At 35.5% G+C, this 26,863-nt stretch overlaps 4 protein-coding genes across 5 annotated transcripts; 1 reads left to right on the top strand and 3 right to left on the bottom strand.

The window, feature by feature from the left end:
• Nucleotides 1-30: 30 nt before the first annotated feature.
• Nucleotides 31-666, bottom strand: LOC140061317 (major facilitator superfamily domain-containing protein 6-like). The gene has a single exon (XM_072107826.1). It carries the CDS (start codon nt 664-666, stop codon nt 31-33), a length of 636 nt encoding a protein of 211 aa, XP_071963927.1.
• Nucleotides 667-1,787: 1,121 nt separating this feature from the next.
• LOC140061316 (major facilitator superfamily domain-containing protein 6-like) lies at nt 1,788-5,925 on the bottom strand. The gene is made up of 6 exons (XM_072107825.1): nt 5,288-5,925; nt 4,716-4,866; nt 3,861-4,041; nt 3,416-3,619; nt 2,802-3,022; nt 1,788-1,865 (listed from the first exon to the last, which is right to left on the bottom strand). Exons 1-6 carry the CDS (start codon nt 5,923-5,925, stop codon nt 1,788-1,790), a joined length of 1,473 nt encoding a protein of 490 aa, XP_071963926.1.
• Nucleotides 5,926-9,091: 3,166 nt separating this feature from the next.
• On the bottom strand, nt 9,092-13,294 carry LOC140060295 (uncharacterized). Its single transcript, XM_072106442.1, has 3 exons — nt 12,959-13,294; nt 12,010-12,276; nt 9,092-11,847 (listed from the first exon to the last, which is right to left on the bottom strand). Exons 1-3 carry the CDS (start codon nt 13,177-13,179, stop codon nt 9,951-9,953), a joined length of 2,385 nt encoding a protein of 794 aa, XP_071962543.1. The 5' UTR covers nt 13,180-13,294; the 3' UTR covers nt 9,092-9,950.
• A 1,403-nt stretch (nt 13,295-14,697) lies between these two features.
• LOC140060139 (uncharacterized) lies at nt 14,698-26,286 on the top strand. Of its 2 annotated transcripts, none has more exons than XM_072106224.1 (5): nt 14,698-14,827; nt 18,129-18,251; nt 19,063-19,188; nt 19,567-19,599; nt 22,961-26,286. In XM_072106224.1, the coding sequence occupies exons 1-5, from the start codon at nt 14,755-14,757 to the stop codon at nt 24,976-24,978; spliced, it is 2,373 nt and encodes a 790-aa protein (XP_071962325.1). In that variant the 5' UTR covers nt 14,698-14,754; the 3' UTR covers nt 24,979-26,286. The 2 variants fall into 2 exon arrangements, with proteins under 2 accessions (XP_071962325.1, XP_071962324.1); XM_072106223.1 differs by lacking the exon at nt 22,961-26,286 and adding an exon at nt 20,019-22,944.
• Nucleotides 26,287-26,863: the final 577 nt, after the last annotated feature.

Genomic DNA, 26,863 nt, shown 5'->3' with positions numbered 1-26,863 from the left:
TTAAACAATAAAGATATTTTATACGGAAACTTACAAAATAGCACTTCCAATCGCTCCAAACACCTTTGTCGTTCCATAGCGGTCACTGTGACTCCCAAGAGCTTGGAATAAACATACGTCACCGATTATACGAATTGGCATCCAGCTTAACTCTCCTAAACCATTGAGAACACAAATAACGATAAACACCTTCAAAACATCAGACTGAATGTATCCGAACTCTTGTTGGTCATTATTGGACAAAGTAAGCCTGCAACATGAGTCTCCATCATCGTTATTAATCTCATAACAAGATGTAGTGACGTTTGACACATTTGACGTAGACTTGCAGCAACTTTCTGGCTTCGGGACAAATCCAACAGGAGTAGAAGCACAAGCGAACGTGACTATAAAGACAATTAAGATAGCCCTTCTGTAGTTTTTCAAATCTGTGATTGGGCCGATTAAAGGTAAAATTACAATAGCACAAGCATGCCTAACCCCAGATATAAAGCCGATCTCATGGGCCTGGAGTCCGATCTCTTTGTAGTATAATCCCGAAAAAGTAAAGATTCCATATAAACCGCTGTAGAAAAAAGCGAAAAAGATCTTAAAAGGTAAAATATCAAAGTTAATCGACAACTCAGATTGTATGACATCATACGATGAAGACATCGAATTCCACATTTTCTGACTTTGCGTATATACAGCACGAAACACACAATTAGTTAAGGTCTGTAGGCTGAGAGGTGTTACCAAATTAGCTAAAGTGAAATAGAATAGCCTACTTCTACACATCGAATATTTGAATATTATATTCAGGCCTTTTCATATGCAAAGAGTTTTCACAATACAATACAGTATTTAAAGCGCACACAATGGAGATAATGTAATACATACGGCCATTTATAAATATATGGCTGCACTATAAAAAGTCACCACAATAATTTGGTTAAGCCTAAAATGCCGTGGCTCATCACAACAAGTAGGCCTAAGAGGCACGTAGCAGGAAAGGTCCAGTGGTGGGTGTGGTCAGGGAGTCTTTTGACCGTACCTTGAAAAGTTTCTGAACAGGCTGGACAATCATTTTAATGTTAATAAAAAAAAAGATTATGCTGAAATTGTATTTGATTAAGACTGACTGATTGACTAGCGTTTGTATTGTACACAGTTCATCATTAGAGACGAATAAGGATTACACCGGTGTACTGGTTCACATCCCGTGTGCCAGGGGAACCACTTATAATGATAATAGAGTGTTGATTAGGGCTAATGTATTATTGATAATCCTTCGCATGTGCCTAAAGACGCAGAATAAAATATAATTAAAACTACAAAATAGCCTATTCAAAATATGATTTTATTAATCTTAATTGTTCAAGTTTTTGGAGCACAAATACATCTTAAACAAAATAGGAGAATATAACATACGATATGTGGACACAATCTGGATTTTTTTCAGTAAAAATACTGACATTCTAAAGATGAAACAATTATAAACTATTTTGTATTATTTTCAAAAATATGGGAGATGGATAACAACAGGACACAATGTGTGTTTAGGCCTTATAAAAAAAATCTAATATTAGTCTGAGCATTATTATTACTTCATGGTCTGAGTGGATTGGCTTATTAGGCGGGTCACCTCTGTATGTGCATCCTTTTTAATTTAATTTTTTTTTTTTTTTTCATTTTTTTTTATTCATTTCAAAAAATACAACCATAACACAAATCACTTAAATATAAAGTAATAGGTATCAAAAAGATATGAACGTTTAAATAAAGTAACTTACAGTGATCAAACAATATTAAAAACTATTTTTAATTTTATTCGTTTCTTCTTTGTCTTCATCTATGCTCACATATGAAATTGACGCAGTGCTCATCTAAAAATAAAAACAATTAAGGGAAACATTGTTTGTTTAGTCTATTATCATTTAAGGTCATCAGCCCCATCACCAACATCAGTGTAATTAACTTCCTCTAATGTTTAAGTAGCCACCGTGACTGATAGTTAGATACTTAAAGATGTATTGTCCCCAAAAACATGAAAAATGAAGATTAATTAAATCAGACTTTTAATACGTTATTTTATTTTATTTTTTTTAGTTAATCACTTCCATAGAAAAAAACGATAACAAAATGTTTTCCCTTATAAAATGACAAAGTAAATGGTTAAATTCAACCAAAAATCCATTGGCTGGCAGCCAATTTGACTATTTTTTATCTAAGTTTTGGTCAAAGTGGACAACTGTTATATGACATTAAAATGGCATATTCAACAACAAAAAATTTAAATAATTATTTTTTCAGGGGGACAATATATCTTTAACTTAAACGGTTTGGCAACTTACTTCAAAGAAACGGTTTTGTAAAGGGGATATAGAAAGGTCCATTTACACTCGATAACGATCGAAGATAAATATATAAGCATGCATTTTTAGGAAATTAGAAAGGTTTTCGTTCTAGAACTATAGGATATTCATTTATGCTGTCTTTGATCAAAATAATATTTTTTAAATTTCCATCACGCCATGATAAATAAAAACAATACAATAGTTGTATTGTCATGATATTATTGCTCTTGATCATGACGTCATTTCATTGGACGTGTGAAAATATCACTTTTATCAAAGGAAGCATAGATGGTTATTCTATATAGTTCCATTTCTTTTTTTAATGTATGAAAATGAATATTTGTCTATTTATCGTCGATCGTTATCGTCCTAGTAAATTGGCCTTAAGACCTACATAATGTCTTGAAAAATTAGTATACTGACTAATTAATTAGTATAATTAATTAGTATACTGACTGTACTTACACAAGATATGATAATACTTAAAACAGCAATGAATGCAAAGATTCGGAAAAGCCAAACAGGGCCAAACGTAGAGTAGAGATATCCGGCGAAAACTGATGAGATCAGCTTACCAATCTTTGACGTCAGAGTCATGATGCTGTACACTGCCCCTGCTTGGTTGTCAGCTATTATTTGTCGCATTAAAAACACACAGACGTTCCATTCGATCACTAGAGCTGCTCCTAAAATATAGAAAAAAAATGTGAAAAATAAATCAATCAATACAAATACGTCTCTTCTCACATTTTCTTGAATTCGCCCCTAAGCAATGTGTGGTACACCATAGACGCTTTGGATGACGTTCATGAAATACAGGGACGTTTTCTAAAAATGACCAAAGAGTCTCTCGGAGAGCCGCCGTATTTGGCAATTTTCAAGACAGAAAGAACGCTCTCTACCCTACCTTTTTTCACACGATTTTTGACATAAGGTTATGAAGGGTGAAAAAACAAACAATATTAAAACAATTTAGAATAGGATTGAACAGATAAAGGAAAGATTTGCGCTGCAGAGTAATGGGAGTATTAGAGACAAGCATTCATCAAAGATATGTGGTAATTAAGGTCTAGGCCTACCTTGTAATATAGCAGCTATAAGTACCAGCCAGTTCGCTCTATCTAGCAAGCTATACATAAACATCACAAATGCTGATGCCGCAAAAGTCGCACAAAGTAGATAATGTTTAAATTGACGAATCAGAAACGTGGAAGCAAATCCAGACAAAATTCCAAAAACAGGGCCAATGGATGATGCGGCTCCTATTAGAAAGTTACTTCCACCTGAAAGACGACCAATCAGAATCTTTGTTACTTAGTCTCTCTTATGAAAATAAAATTGAATTGAAGTAGACGTGGCCTCTGTTAGGCGTTTACTTCTTAACTGTTGCAAGTCACTGAAATACAAGCACACGTTTTTTCAAGTCAAGCCAGTTAAGATTTACCTAATGCCATCTGTAGAAAAGACAATTATGGTAGAGAATACTAGCCTACAATCTATTGAAACTCTTTGAATGGTACTCACCTACTTCGCGTAAGTGGATATAGGCAAACGTATTCAAAGAGGAAGCTTTTAGTGTTCCAAACAAAAATGATATAACATAGAGTTTGAAGAAATTGAACTTCAGAAACGGAGTAAAGTAATATTTCCAGGAATGTGTACGCTTACTGTTCTCTTCATCTTCGTCTTCTTCTTCGCCATTCAACTATTGGTGACATATAATAATACAGATAACGTATAATAAGAGTGTTGGTAACAATTTGAACTGCATGTACTTTTTTTATATGGCCGACTTCATTCATCTGAATGATGACTAAGTCAGGACTGTTTAAAGCACCTTTGGCTGGTCCCAACATTGACCAAGGGCTTCTCTCGTCCAGTGCCCACCTTAACCAGAGGAGAGGCATAAGCCAATACGTCTGAGGCAGATACTAGAGAGTCAGCAGTGCTGATTTCAAATGCCTAATGGGACCCCCGCTCCATACACAGCACCCGGTATTTCTAGACGGTCTCCCATCCAAGCTCTAACTAGGCCCAACGTTGCTTAACTTCGGTGATCTGACGAGAACCGGTGTTTCAAAGTGTTAAGGCTGTATGTGGTATGGCCGTCTGCATGTATAGATGTGGTATAAATGGTATGCTTGCACTGCCAGTGAGAAGACGGAGGTTTGAATCCCACACCTAAGCCATTTTTGAAATATATAAATTTGAAATGTTGAAGGCCAGGAAACGGTAACTATCGGGTATTGGTTCTGCTGGAAAAGCAATAATGTTGCCATTTATTAATAGTGCATGTATTTCTATTGCTTGTAAAACAACAAAAACCAGTAATTTAGTATTTCATCGTAATAATTGTTATTATTTATTATGTACGGTTACCTTTAAACAACACGCTACGGTTAATAGCGAAAGAAACATAAGCACTGCATTTGATATGTAGATGTACGAATAGTTGTGTTGTTGAACTTCAATTCCACATTGTTTGGTGGTAATAGTTTTCAGGTCAATGAAGTACCCAACAAATAATGTACTGTACAGAAATCGAATATTTTAATTATAAAAAATAGAATAGGTGCGCCTACATAGAATATAAAAGATGCTTGATAAATAACACTATTGGAGGATTGTGGGAATTTGTCACATGGTTTGTTTCAGCATCCATAAACGGTTGCTTTGTCTATAGTCCCTTCCAGGTCCATTATGTTTTTTTTCTCAATAGTGACATTTAAATTTACTTTAAATTATGTAAATAATTATTTATATATGCCTTTTTTTTCAATTATAAAATTACCAGTTTTCAATATCTGAATTGTAACCTACATTTATTTATTAATGTGTAGAAGTAATATACTCGTTAAACCCTATTCTACCATTGGAAAAGTACATCGGTGACAGTAAAAGAAAATAATTGTATATATTAAACAATAAAGATATTTTATACGGAAACTTACAAAATAGCACTTCCAATCGATCCAAACACCTTTGACGTTCCATAGCGGTCACTGTGACTACCAAGAGCTTGGGATAAAGATACGTCACCGATTATACGAATTGGCATCCAGCTTAACTCTCCTAAACCATTAAGAACACAAATAACGATAAACACCTTCAAAACATCAGACTGAATGTATCCGAGCTCTTGTGGGTCATTATTGGACAAAGTAAGCCTGCAACATGAGTCTCCATCATCGTTAGGCCTTATCTTATAACAAGATGTTGTGGTGACGTTTGACACATTTGACGTAGACTTGCAGCAACTTTCTGGCTTAGGAACAAACCCAACAGGAGTAGAAGCACAAGCGAACATGACTATAAAGACCATTAAGAATGCCCTTCTGTAGTTTTTCAAATCTGTGATTGGGCCGATTAAAGGTAAAATTACAATAGCACAAGCATGCCTAACCCCAGATATAAAGCCGATCTCATGGGCCTGGAGTCCGATCTCTTTGTAGTATAATCCCGAAAAAGTAACGATTCCAGATAAACCGCCATAGAAAAAAGCGAAAAAGATCTTAAAAGGTAAAATATCTAAGTTAATCGAAAGCTCAGATTGTATGACATCATACGATGACGACATTGAGTTCCACATTTTCTGATTTTTCGTATATTATGGTACAGCACGAAACACAAAATTAGTTAAGGTCTGTAGGCAGCTGAGAGGTGTTACCAAATGGGCTAAGTGAAATGGAATAGCCTATACTTCTACACATTGAATATTTGAATATATTCAGGGCCTTTTCATATGCAAAGAATTTTCACAATACAATACAGTATTTGAAGCGCACAATGGAGATAATAATGTAATTTATAAATATATGGCTGCACTATAAAAAGTCACATGTGCACGATAATTTGATTATGCCTAAAATGCCGTGGCTCATCACAACAAGTAGGCCTAAGAGGCACGTAGCAGGAAAGGTCCAGTGGTGGGTGTGGTCAGGGAGTCTTTTGACCGTACCTTGAAAAGTTTCTGAATAGGCTGGACAATCATTTTAATGTTAATAAAAAATTATTCCTATTCTTATTCTTATTCTTTTATTGCCAAATATAAAATACATGAAGAACACGATATACAAAACAAGGCCATATAGATGGCTGTAGTCGCGTGCTCATTAGTGTTTACCGACCGACCGACCAACCTACCAACTGACCGAAATTACTGAACATGTTTAAAAATGTTGAAATGTTTAAAAACATTTATATTTTTTTAATTTACACGTGCGTAGCCTGTCACTTTTGACGTGCTCGTATAACGTAATTTCGAGTTGAAAAGTAAGTCAAGAAAACAGAAATCAGGCAAAAAGAGTGCGCAAAAACATTTAACGCGCAGTGCGCGCGCAAAAATCTGCGCACTCATGGCAATTTTGTATATGCTTAAAATTGTTATTTCATCGAAAATAAATTTCGCACGTAATTGTATTGCCATATGATGCCATTTATGCCCTGGAATTTATGAGTACCAAATTTTATTTAATTGTGATTCATGGTTGTGAAGATATGATTACAAACGTGATTTCGTTAAATCGTGCGTAGACCGCGTAATTTTTTATTGCGCACCGTGAAAACATAACCACATCGATTCCTGGCCATAACGAATATACTGTGAAAAATTGACTTAGCTAGATTAAACTGATATCAAGATAAGGTCAGAAAGCGATAAAACGCATAGTGATACCGGACCGACAGACAGACAGACCGACCGACCGACCGACATAGTGAACTGAGTCGCGTCCACGCGACTAAAAACAATAGAACCAACTGAGTGAGCTGGCATGGGACACAAAAGCGAACCTAATCACTGTGAATTAAAGCCTGTGTTCCCCACTCACCCAGTTTCACAGGCAATCCATATATATATATATATCCATTATTATGCTGAAATTGTATTTTATTAGGACTTCAGTATGATTGATTGATTATTATAAGAATTGGCTTTTATTTGTAGGCCTATCACTTGTAGGCCTAAAATATACGATTTTTAAACATTTAATTAGGTACCAAAACATCGCATATCTACGGAAGCCCGTTCGGGCCACAAGATAACTATATTTTAAAAGCTGTTATCTGGCGGCCGCCACTTAATTATCTGGCGGCCGCCACTTAATTATCTGGCGGCCGCCACTTAATTATCTGGCGGCAGCCATTTAATTATCTGGCGGCCGCCACTTGATTATCTGGCGGCCGCCACCTAATTATCTGGCGGCCGCCACTTAATTATCTGGCGGACGCCACTTAATTATCTGGCGGCCGCCACTTAATTATCTGGTGGCCGCCACTTAATAATTAGTACATGTCCCGTCACGTGACATGTACGTGCATTGGATCAGAGGCGATGTTGCATATGGAACGACATCGCTGCCTCCGGCAGCAAACTTTAATTCTATTCGGCTCTTTTACCATTCGGCGCATTTCTATTCGGCTCATTTACCATTACGTTCGGCTCTTTCAGCATTCGGCTCTTTTTTATTCGGCCCATTTACCATTACGTTCGGCTCTTTTTGATTTTTTTATACGGCGCAATTAAATTCTAACCTTTTACATGGGGTCAAATGGAAGAAAATCAACGGCTGGAAATGAGTCTATGAAAAGTTTACAAAACATATAGATGCAGCATGTAGAGTGTTTGGTTGGCTGAATTAAATGAATTTGAAGGCTGTTTCAATATGACTAATCATTTTATTGACATGATTAATGTGTTAGAGAACTTGCAATTGTCCCACCTTATTGACTATTTTGAAAGAGAAAAGGTTTGATTTATGGCCTAGGCTAGCTAGACCTATAGTCTAGTGTCAGCCTAACTTTTAACAATAATAATTTACCCTTTCTCTCTCAAAATTTGTAAAAAGATGAATTAATTCTAGGTTATTCAACACATCTTTAATCGTAAATATGGTAAATGGGCCGAATAAAAATGCGCCGAATGCTAAAAGAGCCGAACGTAATGGTTGTAAAAGAGCCGAATAGAATTAAAGTTTGCTGCCGGAGGCAGCGATGTCGTTCCATATGCAACATCGCCTCTGATCCAATGCACGTACATGTCACGTGACGGGACATATACTAATTATTAAGTGGCGGCCGCCAGATAATTAAGTGGCGGCCGCCAGATAATTAAGTGGCGGCCGCCAGATAATTAAGTGGCGGCCGCCAGATAACAGCTTTTAAAATATAGTTATCTTGTGGCCCGAACGGGCTTCCGTACGTATCATAGTAGAGAAATTTTGAATTATTGGATAACAGGATTAAAATCATAATCACGGATCCCTGTGATGTTTTTGAAATGCTAATACATAACATTAGACATTGGCATACATCATTTTATATAGATGTAGGCATATAACATAGGAATCAAGACGATTTAAAGGATACTAAAAAATGGAACTGTAGCCTACACTCTGATCAGAAAATAATTAGTAGGCCGATACATTGAACACGGAAATTAAAAAGCCTAATTGTGTCCCGTGGTAATGCACAGGGCCGGGGTGCGAAATTTTTTTTACTCGTCATATAAGGCCGATTTAGCAGAAGTCAATAGAGGGCGCGCTCCATCGCTCATGAATATTTAAATTCAGCGCCAGCGGTCACAAGCAAGCAAGCAGAGCAGTGAAGAATTATTGCTTTCCCAATTTTTACTCGCTGTCATGCAGCTACATACAATGTTCTTTTTTTACTGCTGATAAAATAGGCCTACAATGAAAGCAATTCATGCAAGCAGCAATAACTACATTTAATTAATACTGTAATATGTATATGGTGGTATAATAAAATAATATTTATGATGATACTGTAACACCCAAGAAGGTTTTACTCCATGCTTTTACCAAGGAGGTTTTAACATTGATTTTACCCTTTTACAGTATAGCCTAGGCCTACATCATACCAATCTCAGGTACATTTTATTTGAGCATTATGACATTTCTTCAACTAATCCATTTAACAGTTTGAAACTGCGTTTGTAATCACGCCTTCTCTGATATTTTCGGTCCATGATGATGGTTGTGGCATAGTAGTTTTATTTCCGGGTGTTTTTTTTTCTTCTATAAATAAAAAATTAGGGGGAGGGGTGCGATCGTACCCTTGCACCCCCACCCCAGATGATATGATACGTGTCTGCATAATGTGAAATAAGAAATGTATAAATCAAATAAACCAGTAACAAAATATCAAGTGATGGCAGTGAACGTTTTCATATATTTTATTCAAGATACATGGAACCATGTTTGTTTTAAATAGATCGTCACTTTAAGTTAAAACAAAACTCAATACAGCAGGTGATATTAATGTACAGTACCGTATATCCAGAGTTTTTACTTAACTTTATTTAAAACATCTGTGCATAATCGGCTATTTTCCAAAAGATTTACTTGTACTATCTAAACAAATTGTAAAAATTCCCAAACATGGATGAATACACGTTTTATTATTTATTAAACAATAATATAAAGACTTTTTTAAAAAATGTCGCCACCAGGTATTAAACTAATATTAAACAATAGGCCCATGTTTCACTGTTATTTATAATTATGTAATAAGTATAACTTCACTGTTATTAAAGCACCTAGGCCCTATGTACTGTATCATGCATCACTGTCACTGACTGCGAAAAATCTCTAATGCTTACTTTTTCATTGAATGGGTTTTTCCCAATGAAATATTTGTTTTTACACAGGTTGAAAGTTTGTGAGGAGCCCTCCTTATTTTTTTCTTTGGCATAAGCTTTGGATTGCTATTTACCTGTATTTGTTTTAGTGGACGCCCAGATCCAAGAGACCTTCGCCCACCAAGAGATGATTTTCTACGAGCCACAGCTGTAGGTTGTACACCAATGATTTTTCCCAACCTTCTTGGGCGCTTTTTCATCAGACTCTCACCAGAATATTTGCCGAATGTATGCAGGGCTGAAACCAGTGCGGCGTCTGTCTTAATTTTGTTCACACTATCAAAGAAACAGGATATTGCATCACGGAAAATATCGGGATGTTGCTGTTCCTTTTCCTTTAGGAGGTGTATGAATAGTAGTGCTTGTTCATCATGCTGTCCTTGTTGTACAGGCATTTCATCTACAGTAGTCAAAGGATGAGTGTTCTCGTCAGTCGAAGTATGAGTGTTCTCGTCAGTCGAAGGATGAGTGTTCTCGTCAGTCGAAGGATGAGCATCCATATCAGTCAAAGAAAGAGTGTCTATGTCAGTCGAAGGATGGGCTTCCACATCAGTCGAAGAATGAGCCTGTTCGTGATGCATTGCGATGCACTGTATGTGTGATTCTTCACTTTCGTTAGATTTCAAAGATAAAAACCAATCCTTATGCATCTCGTATCCAGTGGCAATGGTGTAAAACATTCTTCTTAGGGTTGGACTGTTCACAGGACTAGTGTTGATGGTATGTATGCCGTAATGCTTCGAAACAATGTGTTGATGCTTGCAAGGCCCACCATTTCTGCCAACAACACACGAGCATGATGCTGCCTCAATATTAACGTTGTACGTTACTCCTTCTGAATTTTGAGATGGTACCTCAAATGAGTTGTCACCTGTTTGGATAATATCCTCTTTAAGGAGCTGCCAGCCACTCACTGAAGCATATCTTGCGGAAATCGCCTTACCCAACCTATTGTTTGCAACATCTATAAGTCGTCTTTCATAGTGAACTTCAACTCTCGTCAGGAGAAAATCAAAAAGCTGAACCATGTTAAAGGCCTTAGTACGTTGGAAAATATGGTCCTTCAAAATTCTCATTGCAGCCTCGCAGTAATTGTTGGTGTTATTTGAACGCATTGGTAGCTCGTTTCGATAACACAAAGCCCACATCTCGCGTCTGTCATACAATTTAGTTACGTGGTCTATAAATTGTGGATAGGTCTTTGAACTATCATCACCAACCAAATCCTCATAAAAGACATGTAGCTGAGCCTCAGTAGATGCATACAGCATTGCCTTGACCGCGCCTAATAATCGTGGTCTATCTTCCTTTTTTACCCTGTGTTTTGTGTCCCACAGGTATCTCCACATAGCCTGCAATATGTGGAACGCACACAGAACACGTGAAGACCCTGGGAATACATTACTTAGGGCTTTCCTCTCGGCCTCACAGTCATCTGTCATAAAGACAGCTGGGCCTAACTTACCATAAAAGGCAACAGGCGGTAAAATGTCCTTAAGAAGAGTTAGGCCTTCTGTAATGACCTCTTCAGTTTCCGACGTGGTGATAAGTAAGCCCAACGGTAGGCCACCGGCACAGCTATGTGTAAGAATTACAAAAACACGACAGCCATGACGGTCTACTCCGCCCGATGAATCAATAAAAGCAAGTTCACCACTCTGTCGTACATATCTGTGGACACGTTTCATCAAAGGTGTACATATGGCAACGACCACATTTTCTCCAACTCGCTTTATCTTGGCAACTTCTTCATTATGCGTTGAACACACTTGCTGAATTTTTGCTTCAAGGTCTCTGAGCATTGCTTCACCATCAGGTTCTCCATAGCTTTCTTTGAATATCTTGTAGTACAACCTGATATAAATATAAAATTACAGTATCCAATGATGGGAGCAAATTGTATTGCTAAAATAGTTTCATTAATAATACACTAATGTGTAATAACCATATTTTACAAAATTATTTAACTTTAACATACGAACGAACATATTGATACACTTCACGATGGCTACTTACCGGTAGCACCATTGCTGATCAGGACATTCTGCTCGGTCAGCAGCAACTACAACGTAGTCATCAGTATGCTCCTCTTCAAGGTCATGTTTATGTGCTAGAAGAGCGGTCGATGGTGAATGACCTGTTTTGAACATATCCACAAACTTCTTTGTTACTATATCTGAAACATCTCTGTGTCTTAGAGTGTCAGCACAGAGGATCGGATGATTGTGGTTGTAACTCAAATGAACCATCATTGGGAAGTTGTGCAAGTGAGTATCTGAAGATCTATAGAAAAAAGATATCCTTAAATTAATGGTAAGACAATGACATTTACTTTCAAGTACAATACAGTAATGTGGTAAAATTATTGTGGATTAAATGTTTAAAATAATAATGTATGTGTTTGGTTATCCAGAACATTCTTTTTTGTGTTTTTTTTTTCATAATTATCTATTATTAACCCCAAACCCCAATGTTTGAGTCATTTTCACATAAAATGAGCCACACCTTAAAACAGATGAGATTTCATGTTTGGGTTGATCTTATATCCAAGTCGGGAAAATGGTAATTACAAACTTTTTGGTTTTCCAGTTTTCCAGTTTTTGTAGTATTGAAGGAATTTTGCAAATAAATGTAATTCTATTCATCAGAATTTTTTAAAATAGTATCTCTTATTGAAGTGTCTTCTGTGTTTTGTAACATTAATAAAGTTTTTTTGTTTAGGTATGAATTAACCCCCACCCCTACCGACTGTAATTCTTTTTAGGAGTGACCCCATGATGAACGGATGTCAATTAGTGCCACCCACACATAATGCCACCCCCTAAAAATGTCGCCTTTGGGTCGTACTATTTCATAATGCCATACTTATTGTGGGAGAAGCAAAGGTGGTAATAAAATATCATTATTTCGTAAAGTTTACTTCTCTTTTATTCTAACAATTTAATCTCATTTTATCAGAATTTACCTGCTCTTTCGGTTGGTCACCTCTCGCTTTACAGTAATCACCATGCTGGCCGGACAATCAGTGTTTTTAGAACCACTCTTTTCATTAGCTAAGCTGTTCCTTGGGAACGTATTGTGATGACATCTCAAGTAAACCTTATGGATGTTCTTCTTACCCGAAAGATACAATCTGCGAATCCTTAGAGTGGTTTTGGTCTTGTTGGTGAAAGAAGTCAACCACATATCTGCTTCATTTTTTGTTGAGATATTAAGTCTCAAATCTGCAGTATAGCCACCTGTCTCATTGCTAGTATACCCACACACTAGGTAAACATAATCTTCAGGAAGAATGTCCTAAAAGATAAGAGTATGTTTAGTTTCAATTTAAAACATTTTTTTAAAAATCACTATAAAAGCTTTAACAAATGCACAACCATGATAGAAAATGTTCATCTAAATGCACAATCAATTTTTTAATGCTTTTAAATTTAGGCCTAAATTATAATAATATAAAATAACAGTAACGTACACATATCTAAATCAAATTAGGCATAGGCGTCTATCTACAACTGTACAATATAGGCCTAGGCAATTAGGCCTATATTATTTTACATTGTATTGTCACAGTCTGTACAGTATGTTCAAATTAATATTGTATTACTAGGCCTATTATTAATTAGCCTATAGCCTATGCCTACCTACTACTACTACTAGGCCTAGAGTTAGGGGACTAGCTAGTGTAGGCCTAGCCTAGTACTCACTAGAGGCCTAACTAGTAGTAGTAGGCATCCCTAGGCCTAATTAATATTTAACCAATTAACTAGCCTATGCCTAGTAGGATAGACCTATGCTTCATCCCTTCCTTCCTTCTGTATTTACAGTATCTACAGCTCAGTATATGAGACATAATACTAGGTAAAACTCAGCACTAGGCCTAGGAGTAGGCCTAGGCTAGGTCTAGGCTAGGAAGCTAAATCGTATGCATTTTAGTCAGGTCATCGGATTATCAACATTTTGCGATCGTATTTTAACGTACATTCATCGTTTTTAAAAATTAAATGTCATTAAAATTATAAAAAATGATCACCTATAATTCGTCAAAGTGACGAATTAAATTCTAGGCTAGTTAATGTTATTGTTATCATACGACATAGGCCTACTCTCTTACCTTCAGTGCATCATCAATATCACTACAGTTATGGACATCACAAGCTGTGATATCCATGGCTGCTAGGAGGAGAGAGAGATGGAAGCAAGAAGTAGAGAGTGGAAAAGGCGACGATCCTATCATCATCGTCGTATCATCGCCGCGTATCGACAGCTAGCTGCTAGCGCGAAAGTTTTAATGTATGCAAGTTTTGAGTAACACTTTCTAATAAATATTCATGAGCGATGGAGCGCGCCCTCTATTGACTTCTGCTAAATCGGCCTTATATGACGAGTAAAAAAAATTTCGCGGCCGGGGTGGGATAACCAGGGAACAATCCTTGGAATAACGCGAAGTTTAATTCATCATTAAAAAATTGAAAAATAGACCATACGTCCTATTAATAATAAACAACATTCTGAGTTACACGGCCTATGATAATGATCTGATTTTTAAAATTTAAACAAATTAATTTATGCTTTTTAGATACACCACCTCACCTCCTAATTAAACTTTTTTTTACATTTTAGAAAAAGACCTCCACAACCAATAGGGTAAAATTAATCAGCAGCCTGGCAACTATAACGGCTTTCTTTTTGCTATTGGACGCCATAACCGCCAGCATCCGTTATAATTTTAATGCAGAATTCTTCTTGATTTATCAAGAGATTATGACCATTTTTACGTTGCCAGTGTCTGATCCACTTTCAGCATCAGATAATAGAATTATTCCAAAGGATAAAGGTAAAGTTTGTTTGAAAAATTAAGTTTGCTTGTTTAAAAAAACTAGAATAACGTCTTTTCACTTTGATCGAATAAAGAGTGTGGCCCAGCAAGGTATTCCATACTTTCTGCTGAGCCTTCCCGCCGCCGGCGATTTTTTTTTCCGTACGAGAGTTCCTCCATCGGTTCGTTTCGGACTCAATCGACTCTTCGGTAAGCCACCGATGCTCACTGATGCGTGACAGCAACCACAAGACAAAACGTGAGCAGCTTTTTTGCACGAGTGACAGATTTATACATACTAGACTAGAGGCCTAATACTATACTCACTGTAAATATAATAATAAATATTAATAGTAGTACTGAACGTCATTGTAATAATAATAATAGGCCTAGAATTTTAATAATATAATACTGTATAGGCAGCCACAAACCAATGTATGTACCATCAGATTCACAAACAGTAACACACAGCAGCAGCACTTTGTTTGTTGGTCGTCACAAGCAAGGCCTAGCTAGCCTAGCCCTACGTACGTGCATGGAGTTACTCCATGGTACGTGTGCTTCAATGTAGTACATTTCCATCTACAGTACTATTTTTTATTTTAATAAAATGATCAAGTAGTAGGTTAGAAATTATATTTACAGAAGTAACACTAACAGATGTTTTTATCAAGAAAATTACAATTTTCTTCAGGTTTTTAAAGGTAACAATTGAAAAATTGTATACATATAGCCTATAGGCCTAGTAACATGTAAGTTGTATGTATAGAAACATGCTTGCTTATAAAGCGTTTAATATTGTGTTAATTTAATCATTATTGATATCTTGGCCGGTGGAAATTTTGAATTAAAATGAACAATTTTTTTTTTTATTTATTTCAGAAACCATAATAAAAAAAATAAAATCAAGAATATGGAATACAGAAAACCGATCTTCATGACAAGATGATAGTATCACATATAATTATAAGCTTCCTGGAAAATGTGTTATTATTAAATGTATTTGTACTAGTATTTGTACTATTGCAGTCGTGTCAGTACCGTAATTGAATGTTTTTTACTTTGCATGTATTTTTTATGATTTTCCAAATTACATATACACATAATAAACAATAATATTAGTTATAGGCCTATAACTTAATTAAAACTCCAAAATTGCCTATATTAAAAGTCTGAAATCTTTATTTTTCAAGATTGGGGATAATTAATACGTACACCTTTAACGTAAAATTTCCATTACCTTACAATATAAATATTAATTTAATAATATTATTTTAAAAGGTATAAAAAACATACACTGTGCATAGGAATTCCTACTGTACATAATCATTTTAAATTCAAAAGTAATACCTTGCATAGGCTTACACAAGCTTGGCTAGGCTAGCCATGGGCTAGCTACAATACCATAAACGATAAGAAAAGAGCCTTTCGTTCGTGACAAAAGGTCGTTCAACTTCAACAAATAATATCTGATACGACCTATTATTGGGTCGTAGACCTAAATATCTTCAATATGCTATTGGGTTCTTAATGTAATTACTAAGTAGGCCTAGTATTATTAATTAATGTCATCAAAACTCGTATTAGTGTAGATTCATTTTACTATTATGAGAGCCTGTGAAAGTATTAGCTCGCGGTTTGTAAATGTAAATTGTATTATGTTGTCACGCATCAGTGAGCTGACTTTACCGAATACCGAAGAGAGTCGATTGAGTCCGAAACGAACCGATGGAGGAACTCTCGTACGGAAAAAAAAATCGCGGGCCGCCGAGCGCTCGAGCATGCATACAACACTATCAACAATAATAATATAACATGCACGCAGCAGACGTTATTGTCCGGTGGTGGAGGTGGGCAGTCGAGGGCCCAGCCTAGGTTACAGAGTAAGATTAAGAAGCTAGGTGGGTTTTACTTTAACAAAGTCAAGTTTCTTCTGTGATCCGATAAATTTACCGTCATGTGTGTGTGTGTGTGACTGACGACGATCGGGCCCGCGCCCGGGCCATACTACATACATATTCCACTCCCAACATAGGCCTAGGCTAGGCTATATACAGTAAACAGATTCTTTCTACTAGGCCTAGTTTAGTTAGTACTGTGTAGGCCTGACACCTGATACTAAATAAACTGACTGTCCTAGCTAGGTAACCAGCAAGTATAAAGACACCTTCCCTACAATTTGTGACGTTTTGTAAAAATAATACATAGGCCTAGGCCTATAGGCCCCTAACTAGGCCTATAGGCCCCTAACTAGGCCTATAGGCCCCTAACTAGGCCTATATAAAAAGTGAGAAACAATGCACTACCTATTAAGTAGCTCGCGGCGAATGACCTCTCGTGGACGGTCTTTAGGCCTAGCCTAGCTAGGCTTAGTTTTGTAGGCCTAGCTGGTAAACATTGTACGCTAGCTATATACCTAGCCTGACGTTGTATAGTTGCTGCATTAATTGTCTTTCTATTTTTGCCAGACTCTGTTGATACAAATTGGGGAAAACCCGGTATTTTTGCTGAAAAGTCTTCCATTTGTTTTGGCCTCACGATCGATCGAAAAGTGGGTGAAATACAGAAGAAAAACAAAAATATAAATCCGCGCGCAATGCATTTTGGGATTCATAGCGGGCCTCTATAATTATTAGAATTAAATTCAAATTCAAATATTCTTTATTCATCATCAATCATGAAAATATACAACAATATATGAGAACATAAAATAAAGATGAAAAGGAAACACATAAAAACTAGAGCTTGATTAATTGTGTCCCCCTACAGTACGTCCCTAACTAGCCTAAAAACTAAAACATAAATAATAAAAAAAGCTAAATCCTGCAACTTATTTTTCACATTTTTAACCATTTAAAGACGAAAAAAGTTATTGCAATAGGACCATATAGTATTATTTTTACATTAAATATAGTTTGTGATCTTAAATTAGATCTAAAAAACGTAGGAAAGGTGTCTTTAAGTAGGAAAAAATACTGGTTGAAAGTTAGGATCATGATGGATGTACTATCTACAGCATTTATTAGTAAATAATACTGTAATGTATTAATACACATTTATTACTCACTGAGTTAAATTTATTAGAATATGAGTACATAAAATGTAGGCCTACGCCATTTATTACATAGACTGTGGATATTCCTAGGCCTACTACTAGGCCTTAGCTACTGTTATTGATATACTGTAGGCTGGTAGGGGTAGAGAGTAAAAATATCCCTCACCTGGGTTGTAGGCCTCAAAGGTAAACACTATAGCTAGGCTAACAATAAATAAGTATAAGGCCTACCTAAACTGAAAGATTATCTTTTTATTTTTTTAGATTGCATTGATTTTTGGAAGAAGACATTAAAAGTAGGACATGCATCAGAGCTGTATGAGAAGTTTCAACAAACAGCTCAAGACCTTCTGTTTAGAGCAACGATACAGACTGTATCTGATATTGGTAAGAAGGTACTCAGATGTTAACAATTCCCATGAATTCCAGAAATATACGTCTGTATTTTTGTGATGCTACACCCGCCACTGTTATGTCTCATCATGCGTTGTTATTTCTCATGCATCCTTAAAATGTTCAGAAAAAACATTTTTAAATTAACTTGATTGCCCATTTTGAGCTAGGACTAGGCCTACACATTATTAATTAATTTGAGCATAATGTATCCTATGTTCTTGAATAAAATTACTGATTGTAATCATCCATCCTTACTTTACTCTAGTCTATTTGGTGGAAAAATTAAAATAGAGGATGTGCTATATTTTGCAAGTAGAGGGCTTTATTTATTTTGTCTTATTCCCAAAGCCACTGAAAAAAGAAATAGGGAAAAATATAATTAATAAATAGTCATTTTGTATTGTAAATGTTTACTTGTTTAGGGTTACATGTTTTAAGCATTAATGCTTATATTGGTATCCCATTCAATCTTTCTTTTTTTGTACATTGCAATAATTTTAAGTTTTTTTCTAGATTTGAGAATAAAAACTGTCAATTTAAAATGAAACTGAAGATTGATTAAATCAGACTTTAAATAGGTTTGTAGTTTTAATGAAAACAAAATTATGTTTTCAATAGATAAAATGACAAAATAAATGTTTAAAAACTGAGAGATTAAAAGGACGAAAGGATTGAGAAATTAAAAATTAAACAGAATACTCTGCACAAATTTTGTTATTCTAAACAATGAATTGTAGGCTGGCTAATTAACGTTAACAAGTTTCTAGTTAAACTGTGAAAGCTGTCTCTTCCTATTTTATAGATATTGTTGCATTTGTGAGATTCCTTTGCTACGTTGATGCCATCACTGTTGAGTTAGTTGAGAAGCCATCATCATCAATGAAAAGTGAACAGGCCCAGAAGTCAGAAGATGCGGAGGAGGAAACAAGTTAGTACACATTTGTCGCTACCGTTTAAAAAAATGTTGTTTCATTGTTACTGGAGGTACTGTAAAAATGCTCAAAACCAGTGATGTGTAACTTTTGCATATATCCAGATCAGTGTTGTATGCTAATCTGTTCAAAATCTGGGGGTGTAGAGTGGAGTTTACACTAACACTTTCAAAGTGTAGGCCTTAGGCTCTGTCTACACTATCAAACTTTATGTCATATCACTGCTATGTTTGGGAACATCACCCTTTTTTTGTCAAACTAGTTTGATAGTGTAGACAGAGCTTTATATTAGGCAGAAAGAACTTGTTTTATACTTGTTTTTTTTAACTTGTTGACAAAGTAAGTGACACAATATTATTGTCTTTTTTTCTAAGGTGAAAATAAAGAAGGAACATCTGAAAATGAAGGTACTGTATGTCTTTGGAATTAAATTTGAAAATTGATAAATGTGCCAGTTAAAGCAAAGTAATTTAATTGTCTCTTGACAACTACAGTATGTAGATTGAGATTAAGGGTAAACAAGAACTAGAAAACATACAGTCTTATAATTCTTTTGCATGGTTTGGAAGCCTTTAGGGTGCAAATGTTTATGTGAACCAAGCATTATAGTAGCATTACATTTGCGAGTTATCAAAAATATATTTCTTGTTGTTGGATATAGAATGGAGCTGTAGTTTGTAATAAATATGATTCTTTTTAAAAAGAGGAACACAAAAAAAAAAAAATTTAGTATTTGCTTACTTCTGTATGCGAAATAACAGTTTGAGTTATTTTTAGCAATGTCTACACAAATGCAAACTATAGCTCCATTCTATTTTATCAACAGGGGAAAAAGAATCAAATATCGTGACAGGCTCATGCTCTGAAAAATCAACTGATGTCATTGCTAAGAATAATAATGATAATGATGACAATGATCAGGACAATGATAATGATGACAATGATCAAGGCAATGACAATGATGGGGATTACAATCCGAGTGATGAAGAAGACAACAATGAAAAAGACAAAGAAGAATTTGATTCCTTGAGTGACAAACATACAGCAAGTAAACAATTTTCCTGCAAAGGATGTGAAGAAACATTTACCTCACCATGGGAATATGACATGCATTTATATACCAAGCACACACCGGAACCAAAACCTATCGCTAAAGAGAGGAAAAATAAAAAGCAAAAAAACAAAACCCTGCAGAGGAAAGAAAGAAAAAAGTCACCTGAAGTGGGTATAATCAAGTCAGACGGTAAATTCAAGTCAAAAAGGTTATTAGAAAAGCATTGTCTGAATAAAAGTTGTTCTGAGCAATTATACAATGTAAGTAACGCATGTGCTAAAAGAGTTGCTGATTTAACGGTCAGTAGTAATGAAGAATTGATTGGAACCTCTGACAAAAATGAAGAAGTTACCAAAGATACATGTAATGCTACAGGATTTGTTGAAAATGACAATAAAACATCTGGAACTATTGGTTGTGCTACAGAATTTGTTAGAAACTCTAAATATAATGAAGATGTTACAATTATTGCTGGAGACACTGAAGATAATGAAGATGCTACTGTGGATTCTACAGATTTAAACTCTGAAAGTAATAAATATTTTACAAATACTACTGATATTGCTACAGAAAATGCAGGAGACTTTAATTCTACAGTTTTCAACTCTGATAGCAATAAAGATATTACAATTGATAACAAAGATTCTACTGTTGATTCTACAGATTTAACCTCTGACAATAATAAAGAGGTTACAATTACTACTGGTATTTCTACAGAAAATGCTGGAGACACTGGTGATAACAAATCTTCCATTGCTTATGCTACAGAGTTAACTTCCAACAATAATAAAGGTGCTACAATTACTCATGCCACTGTAGTTGAAGGAGATACTAGTACTATACTCAGTATTGCAGAAAAATCGTCTGTTTCTGAAGTGACTGATAAACGTGCACCTAAGAAAAGAGGGCGTCCAAAAGCTACTTCTGGTTTAAGAAATACTGATGGAACTGTAGTTCAAAAAGATAATAGTACTGAATCCACAATTGCTGAAGATACTGCTGATTCTGAACTATGTGTACCTACAAAAAGAGGGCGTTCAAAAAGTACTTTTGGTTTGAGAAAGAAACAAAAAGTTGATATTGATATTTCTGAAGCAAATGAAATTAATAATGTCACAGAAAGTACGCGCAGGAGAGGGCGTCCTTGTGGTAGCATTGGAATTAAAAGAAATAAAACCTATAGCTGCCAAATATGCTCGGAACAAATAGTAGTCTCCGATATTAAGATTCACATGGAAAAAGAACATCAAGTAAATTCAGAAATGCCCTGCTCAACATGTAATAGAGTGTTTTACAATCTAGAAATGTTCCTCGAACATGTTGAAAGACATAGAATTCACAACCAGAAACAGTATTTATGCTCCATATGCGGTAAGGAGTTAAAAAATTGCTACACACTTAAAGAGCATGAAAACACCCATTCCAAACCAGAGAAGTGTTCTTTGTGTCAAAAGTCATTTTCAACAGTTGGGCGTCTGAAAAATCATATGGCGATAGAACATACAAAGGAAACGCGCTTCGAATGCAAACATTGCTCAAAGAAATTTTACCATTTGCACAAATGTAAACTCCATGAGGCATCGCATGAAGAAAGAACATACAAGTGCTCCAAATGTGATCTTGCTTTCCATTTTCAACATGGTCTAGATTCTCACATGGTAACACACGATCCAAATCGTGAACTATTACACTGTGATATCTGCAAAAAGTTTTTTAAATCTAAAAGCAATTTAGAAGCACATATCAAACAAGTACATGAGAAAAAGAAAATCCACCCCTGCTCTATATGCGGTAAAAAATTTGCAAAGACATGTACAAGAAAGCAACATGAGGCAACTCATTCGGATGAGAAACCATTTCAGTGTCAGATTTGTGGTAAAAGATTTCGCGAGAAGGGGTTTAAGCGCCACTTAGAGTGGCATAAAGGAGAGCGAAAACACATTTGTGATATTTGCGGGAAGTTATTTGCATTTAAGGAGAATATGCTTAAGCATAGACGAATTCACACGGGTGAAAAACCGTATTCATGCGAGTTATGTAGCCAAGCGTTTTCATATGTTGGACAGTTGAAGAAACATAAACAGATATCTCACAAAGGTAATGATGGCAGTGATAAGGAATCTGGAATAAGCTTGGTAACCTATTCAGATCAGGCTCTGGCATCTACTAGTCTTGCTGAAACTGTTAAAGCAGTTCTCTCTTTAGACATTGAATCAACCATTGATGTTCTCTAAGCTTCCAATTTTATTTTTACAGCATAAAAGGATTGTCTCGTGATCTTCACTATGATTGGCAAAATATGAAACTGGTTTATGGAATGTATGTAACTGCTGAGAAAAGGACACTTGTATTTAAAGATAAACTGGATTATACAAATGTGTACAGATATAAGAGTCAATGCTGTATAAACAACATATTATGTAATTAATGAATGCTTGCTTCTAAAAATAGTTAAGGCTTTCAAACCATGCAATGGATGAAATAAATTATGGATCACCTATCCTTTTATTTATTCTGTAAGTACAGTACATAAAATGATACAATCGAAAAGTAGAATAATAGATCAATTAAGGTCATCTTTTTTTTTTATTGGGTTGTGTAAGTATAAATTGCTGTGAACAATCACCATAAAAATAAAAATAAATTGCTTTTTTGAAGAAACTGTATACAGACTTGCTCATCAGACTAAATCATTTATTATCATTTATCACCAGATGTAGCTTTAGAGGACAGTGTAGATGAAAATCCACCAGAATTAAATGTTTTAGTCTATGAAGATGTCGGTGATGAGGAAGATTACCATGAGGATGATGAATATTCAGAATTTGGAGAAGACTGTAAATCTGAAGAAATACCCTGCAAAGAATGTAAAGAAATTTTTGCGACTCCTTGGGATTTTGACATACATTTTATTACAAAGCATTCTCCACAACCAACGCCTCTTACTGAAACTCCTGCTATTAAACAAGTAAAACAACCTAAACGCAAGAATCGTTCACAAAATAGAAAACAAGATTCATTTGGTAGTTTTAAGGTCAGTATGAAGAAATCTGATCGCAAATTTCAATCAAAAAGGTTGCGTGCAAAGTATGGATATGATGAGGTTTTGAACAGGGATTGTCCAAAACAAATACGTGACATAAGTAAACAAAACAAAGAAATGGTTGCTTTGGACGAAACAAAAGAAAGCCCTGCTATGACAGAAGATCCTGGTAGTGATATGGAAGTTGATGGTTCTGATGGTAATGCAGCTCTGGAAATAAGTGAAATTGCTGAAGATGCTCCGGTTACTGAAGATACTCCAGTTATTGAAGATGCAAAAGTTACTAAAGATATTCCAGTTAAGGAAGATACTTCAGTTAATGGAGATGCTCCAGTTCCCGAAGATACTCTTGTTAGTGGAGATATTCCAATTACTGGAGATACTCCAGTTACTGGAGATACTCCAGTTACTGGAGATACTCTAGTTTCTGGAGATATTACAGTTTCTGAAGATACTCCAGTTTCTGAAGATATTCCAGTTTCTGAAGATACTCTAGATGGTGGTGTCGCTGTCATTAAAAGTTCTGAAGGCGGTAAAATCATCCTAGACAAGTCTTCTTTGCCTAAAAGAGGACGTCCAAAAGGAAGTGGTAACAACGAATTCCCCAAGACCAAACGATCGTATCCATGTCAAGTTTGCTCTGATCAAGTATATGGACCAGATTTTAAGGACCACATGACTAAAGTGCATAAAGTAGATGCAACAGTTCACTGTTCAACATGCAACAAAGTTTTCTACAATCAGAGCATGTTGCTTGAACATGTTGAAAGGCATCGAGCTCGTAGCCTGCAAAAATACATTTGCTCTATTTGTGGCAAGAGTCTGAAAAATGTCTACTTGCTTGAATATCATGAGAAGGCACATTCAGCTCCTGAGATGTGTTCTTTGTGCCATAAAACCTTCTCTACACCTGGTACCCTGAAACGTCACATGACTGTTCATACACAAGAAACTCGCTTTAAGTGCAGTCAATGCCCGAAAGAGTTTTATCATGCAAACAAATGCAGAAAACACGAGGCTTTGCACCAGGAAAGAACTTTCAAGTGCACCAAGTGCGACTTGGCGTTCCACTTTAAAAGTGGTCTGGATTCTCATATGAAGACTCACAATCCAGATCGGGAACTTGTGCACTGTGACCTCTGCCAGAAATCATTCAAATCCAAAGGAACTTTAACCACTCACATCCGGCAAGTCCATCAGAAACAGAAATCTCATCCATGCAGTGTGTGTGGTGTGAAGTTTGGAAAGATGTCGACAAGAAAGCGCCACGAAGCAACACACACAGATGTTAAACCGTACCAATGTGAGCTGTGCGGTAAGAATTTCCGAGAGAAGGGCCATTTGAAACGGCATGTTGAGTGGCATAAAGGAGAACAAAAGCACATGTGTGATGTTTGTGGACGGTTGTTTGCGTTTAAGGATAACATGATGAAGCATAGACGAATACATACTGGTGAAACTCCATATTCCTGTGAGATTTGCGCCCAATCTTTCTCGTATATTGAACAGTTGAAAAAACACAAGAAGAAGTTGCATACGGTAGTAATGAGTGAGGACGTTCAGTATGAAACTACCTTAGAGGTACCTACGTGTAAGCAAGACCAAGTTCCAGCCCAAAATAACATTATTTCGGATGCTATCCAAGCTTGTCTATCGCTGGACATTGAATCAACCATTGAAATTATGTGAGTAGCTTTCACATTGAAATTACACTTGCACTGTAAATAGTTTTGTTTCTTATACACACATGTTAATTGACAGCTTTTTTTGTCAAGAAATATTGGATAAGAATAAGTTTTTAAGCGAGTGTTAATTCGAAGAGCCCATATTTTGAGAGTTGGATTCAGGTCGACACCTCTCCATCCCCTACCCAAAAAATGCTATTGCAGTCGTTATGCCAATCAGAAGCGCACGTGTATAATGTAAGATTTCGTACGTAGGCCTACACAATGTAGGAAGTTTGCAATAGTTCAAAATAGGCATGGATTAAAACCTAAATATCGCATTTATACAAATAAGTTTCTTCATTTTTAAATGATTTAATATTACAGTAAACTGTACATGCAGCAACTTTATCATTGTAGTCCTTGGCTTCTTTTCCAAAATGATTTTATTATCATTTATAAAATTCAAATAAAAAACTTGCTATACAATAATTAGTATTCCAGTCAGAATCGTACGTGGACAATGCTGGCTTGATGTTCGCTAATTAATTTTTTAATATGCTCGGATTGAAACCTCTAAGAATAGCTAAAAGTAACTTGATGTGTTTAATCCAGATGTGTATTAAACGAGTAATCGTTTAATCCAAAAGTAAAGTGATTGATTTAGTCAATCCAACAACTTTACTTTTAGTCATCGTCATCTTTTTCTAAGTCGTCATGTTTGTAATCCAGCTTTCAAATAACTGTATTAACAAATGTATACAAGTAATGTACTTTTTGTGTAGCTGCCATTTTCTGATAATAGTCACTATCTCTTCTTGCTGACGACTCTTCAACTTTATATAGATTGATACTTCTTTAGTAACATAATTACGAGAAGTTCAAGAGTACAAAAGTATCTTCCATTGGAAAAAATAAAAACTGTAAATATAAATTACCAGTTTGGTACCGCGAGGCCTAAATCCTCAGAAGCTTTAATAGACGATAGCACTTAAAATAAGTGTAAATGGGTTGTATTTGTTTGTGTACAAATGTCGCAAATGATATTTTGATAATTATTAATCAATTAATGAAATTACAAATGTTATACAATCTAAAGCTCTTTCCACACTTTATGTGACAAACAAATGTGATGTGCCCATATATGGACATATCACTACCATATTTTGGCATATTACTACTATATTTGGGCACATCACCTTTTTTGTCATATAAGTTTGACAGAGCTTAAAGATTTTGTTATTGTACCATGCAGTTATTATTCCTCCATGGTTGTACAGTAATACTGTACTTGAATGCTGTTATAGTTTAAATAAATGTTGAGAAGTATGCACATCTGCAGTAAAGTTTATTTGAAGTAAAGAGGCCAGAAATAAACCGTTCAACAAACACAATCAAACCCGTGAAACTAAAATACAACACATTACTATATTTTTCCTTTATTCGTTTATTTTCACATTCAGTTTGATGGAAACAAGTTCACGTTTATAATTAACTTTAAAAGTGGTGTTGTCCAACTGTCAACTACACTTTTGCATTGAAGAAGGTTAAACTCGTTTTCAGATTAAAAATACACTGTATATTTAAATATACATGTACTGTACTAGAAATTGGTGCTTACTACTGTACTAACAAAAAGCAAAAGAAACAATTAAGATTGTTCAATTTTTAAGGATTTTCTCGCTCATAAGCGTGATCTATATTTTGTTATGTTCAAGTCGTTGGTATGGATTTCTGGTGCTAATTTTAGCAGTGATCCATTGGCCAATCCCTGCAACTAGAACCACCAGACTAACGATAAACAGTAGAACTGAAAACTCTGGAAATGTTGTTCTTGATGTTGGCTCTGAAAGAAAGGATAATTGATATCTTATCGCTATAAAAAATTCGCTCGCGTCAAATAATTTTTT

Source organism: Antedon mediterranea, chromosome 10, assembly GCF_964355755.1.
Source record: "Antedon mediterranea chromosome 10, ecAntMedi1.1, whole genome shotgun sequence".
NCBI classification, from domain to species: domain Eukaryota; kingdom Metazoa; phylum Echinodermata; class Crinoidea; order Comatulida; family Antedonidae; genus Antedon; species Antedon mediterranea.
Note: the sequence above shows the minus strand (reverse complement) of the source record. Positions and strands in the feature narration are given on the sequence as shown.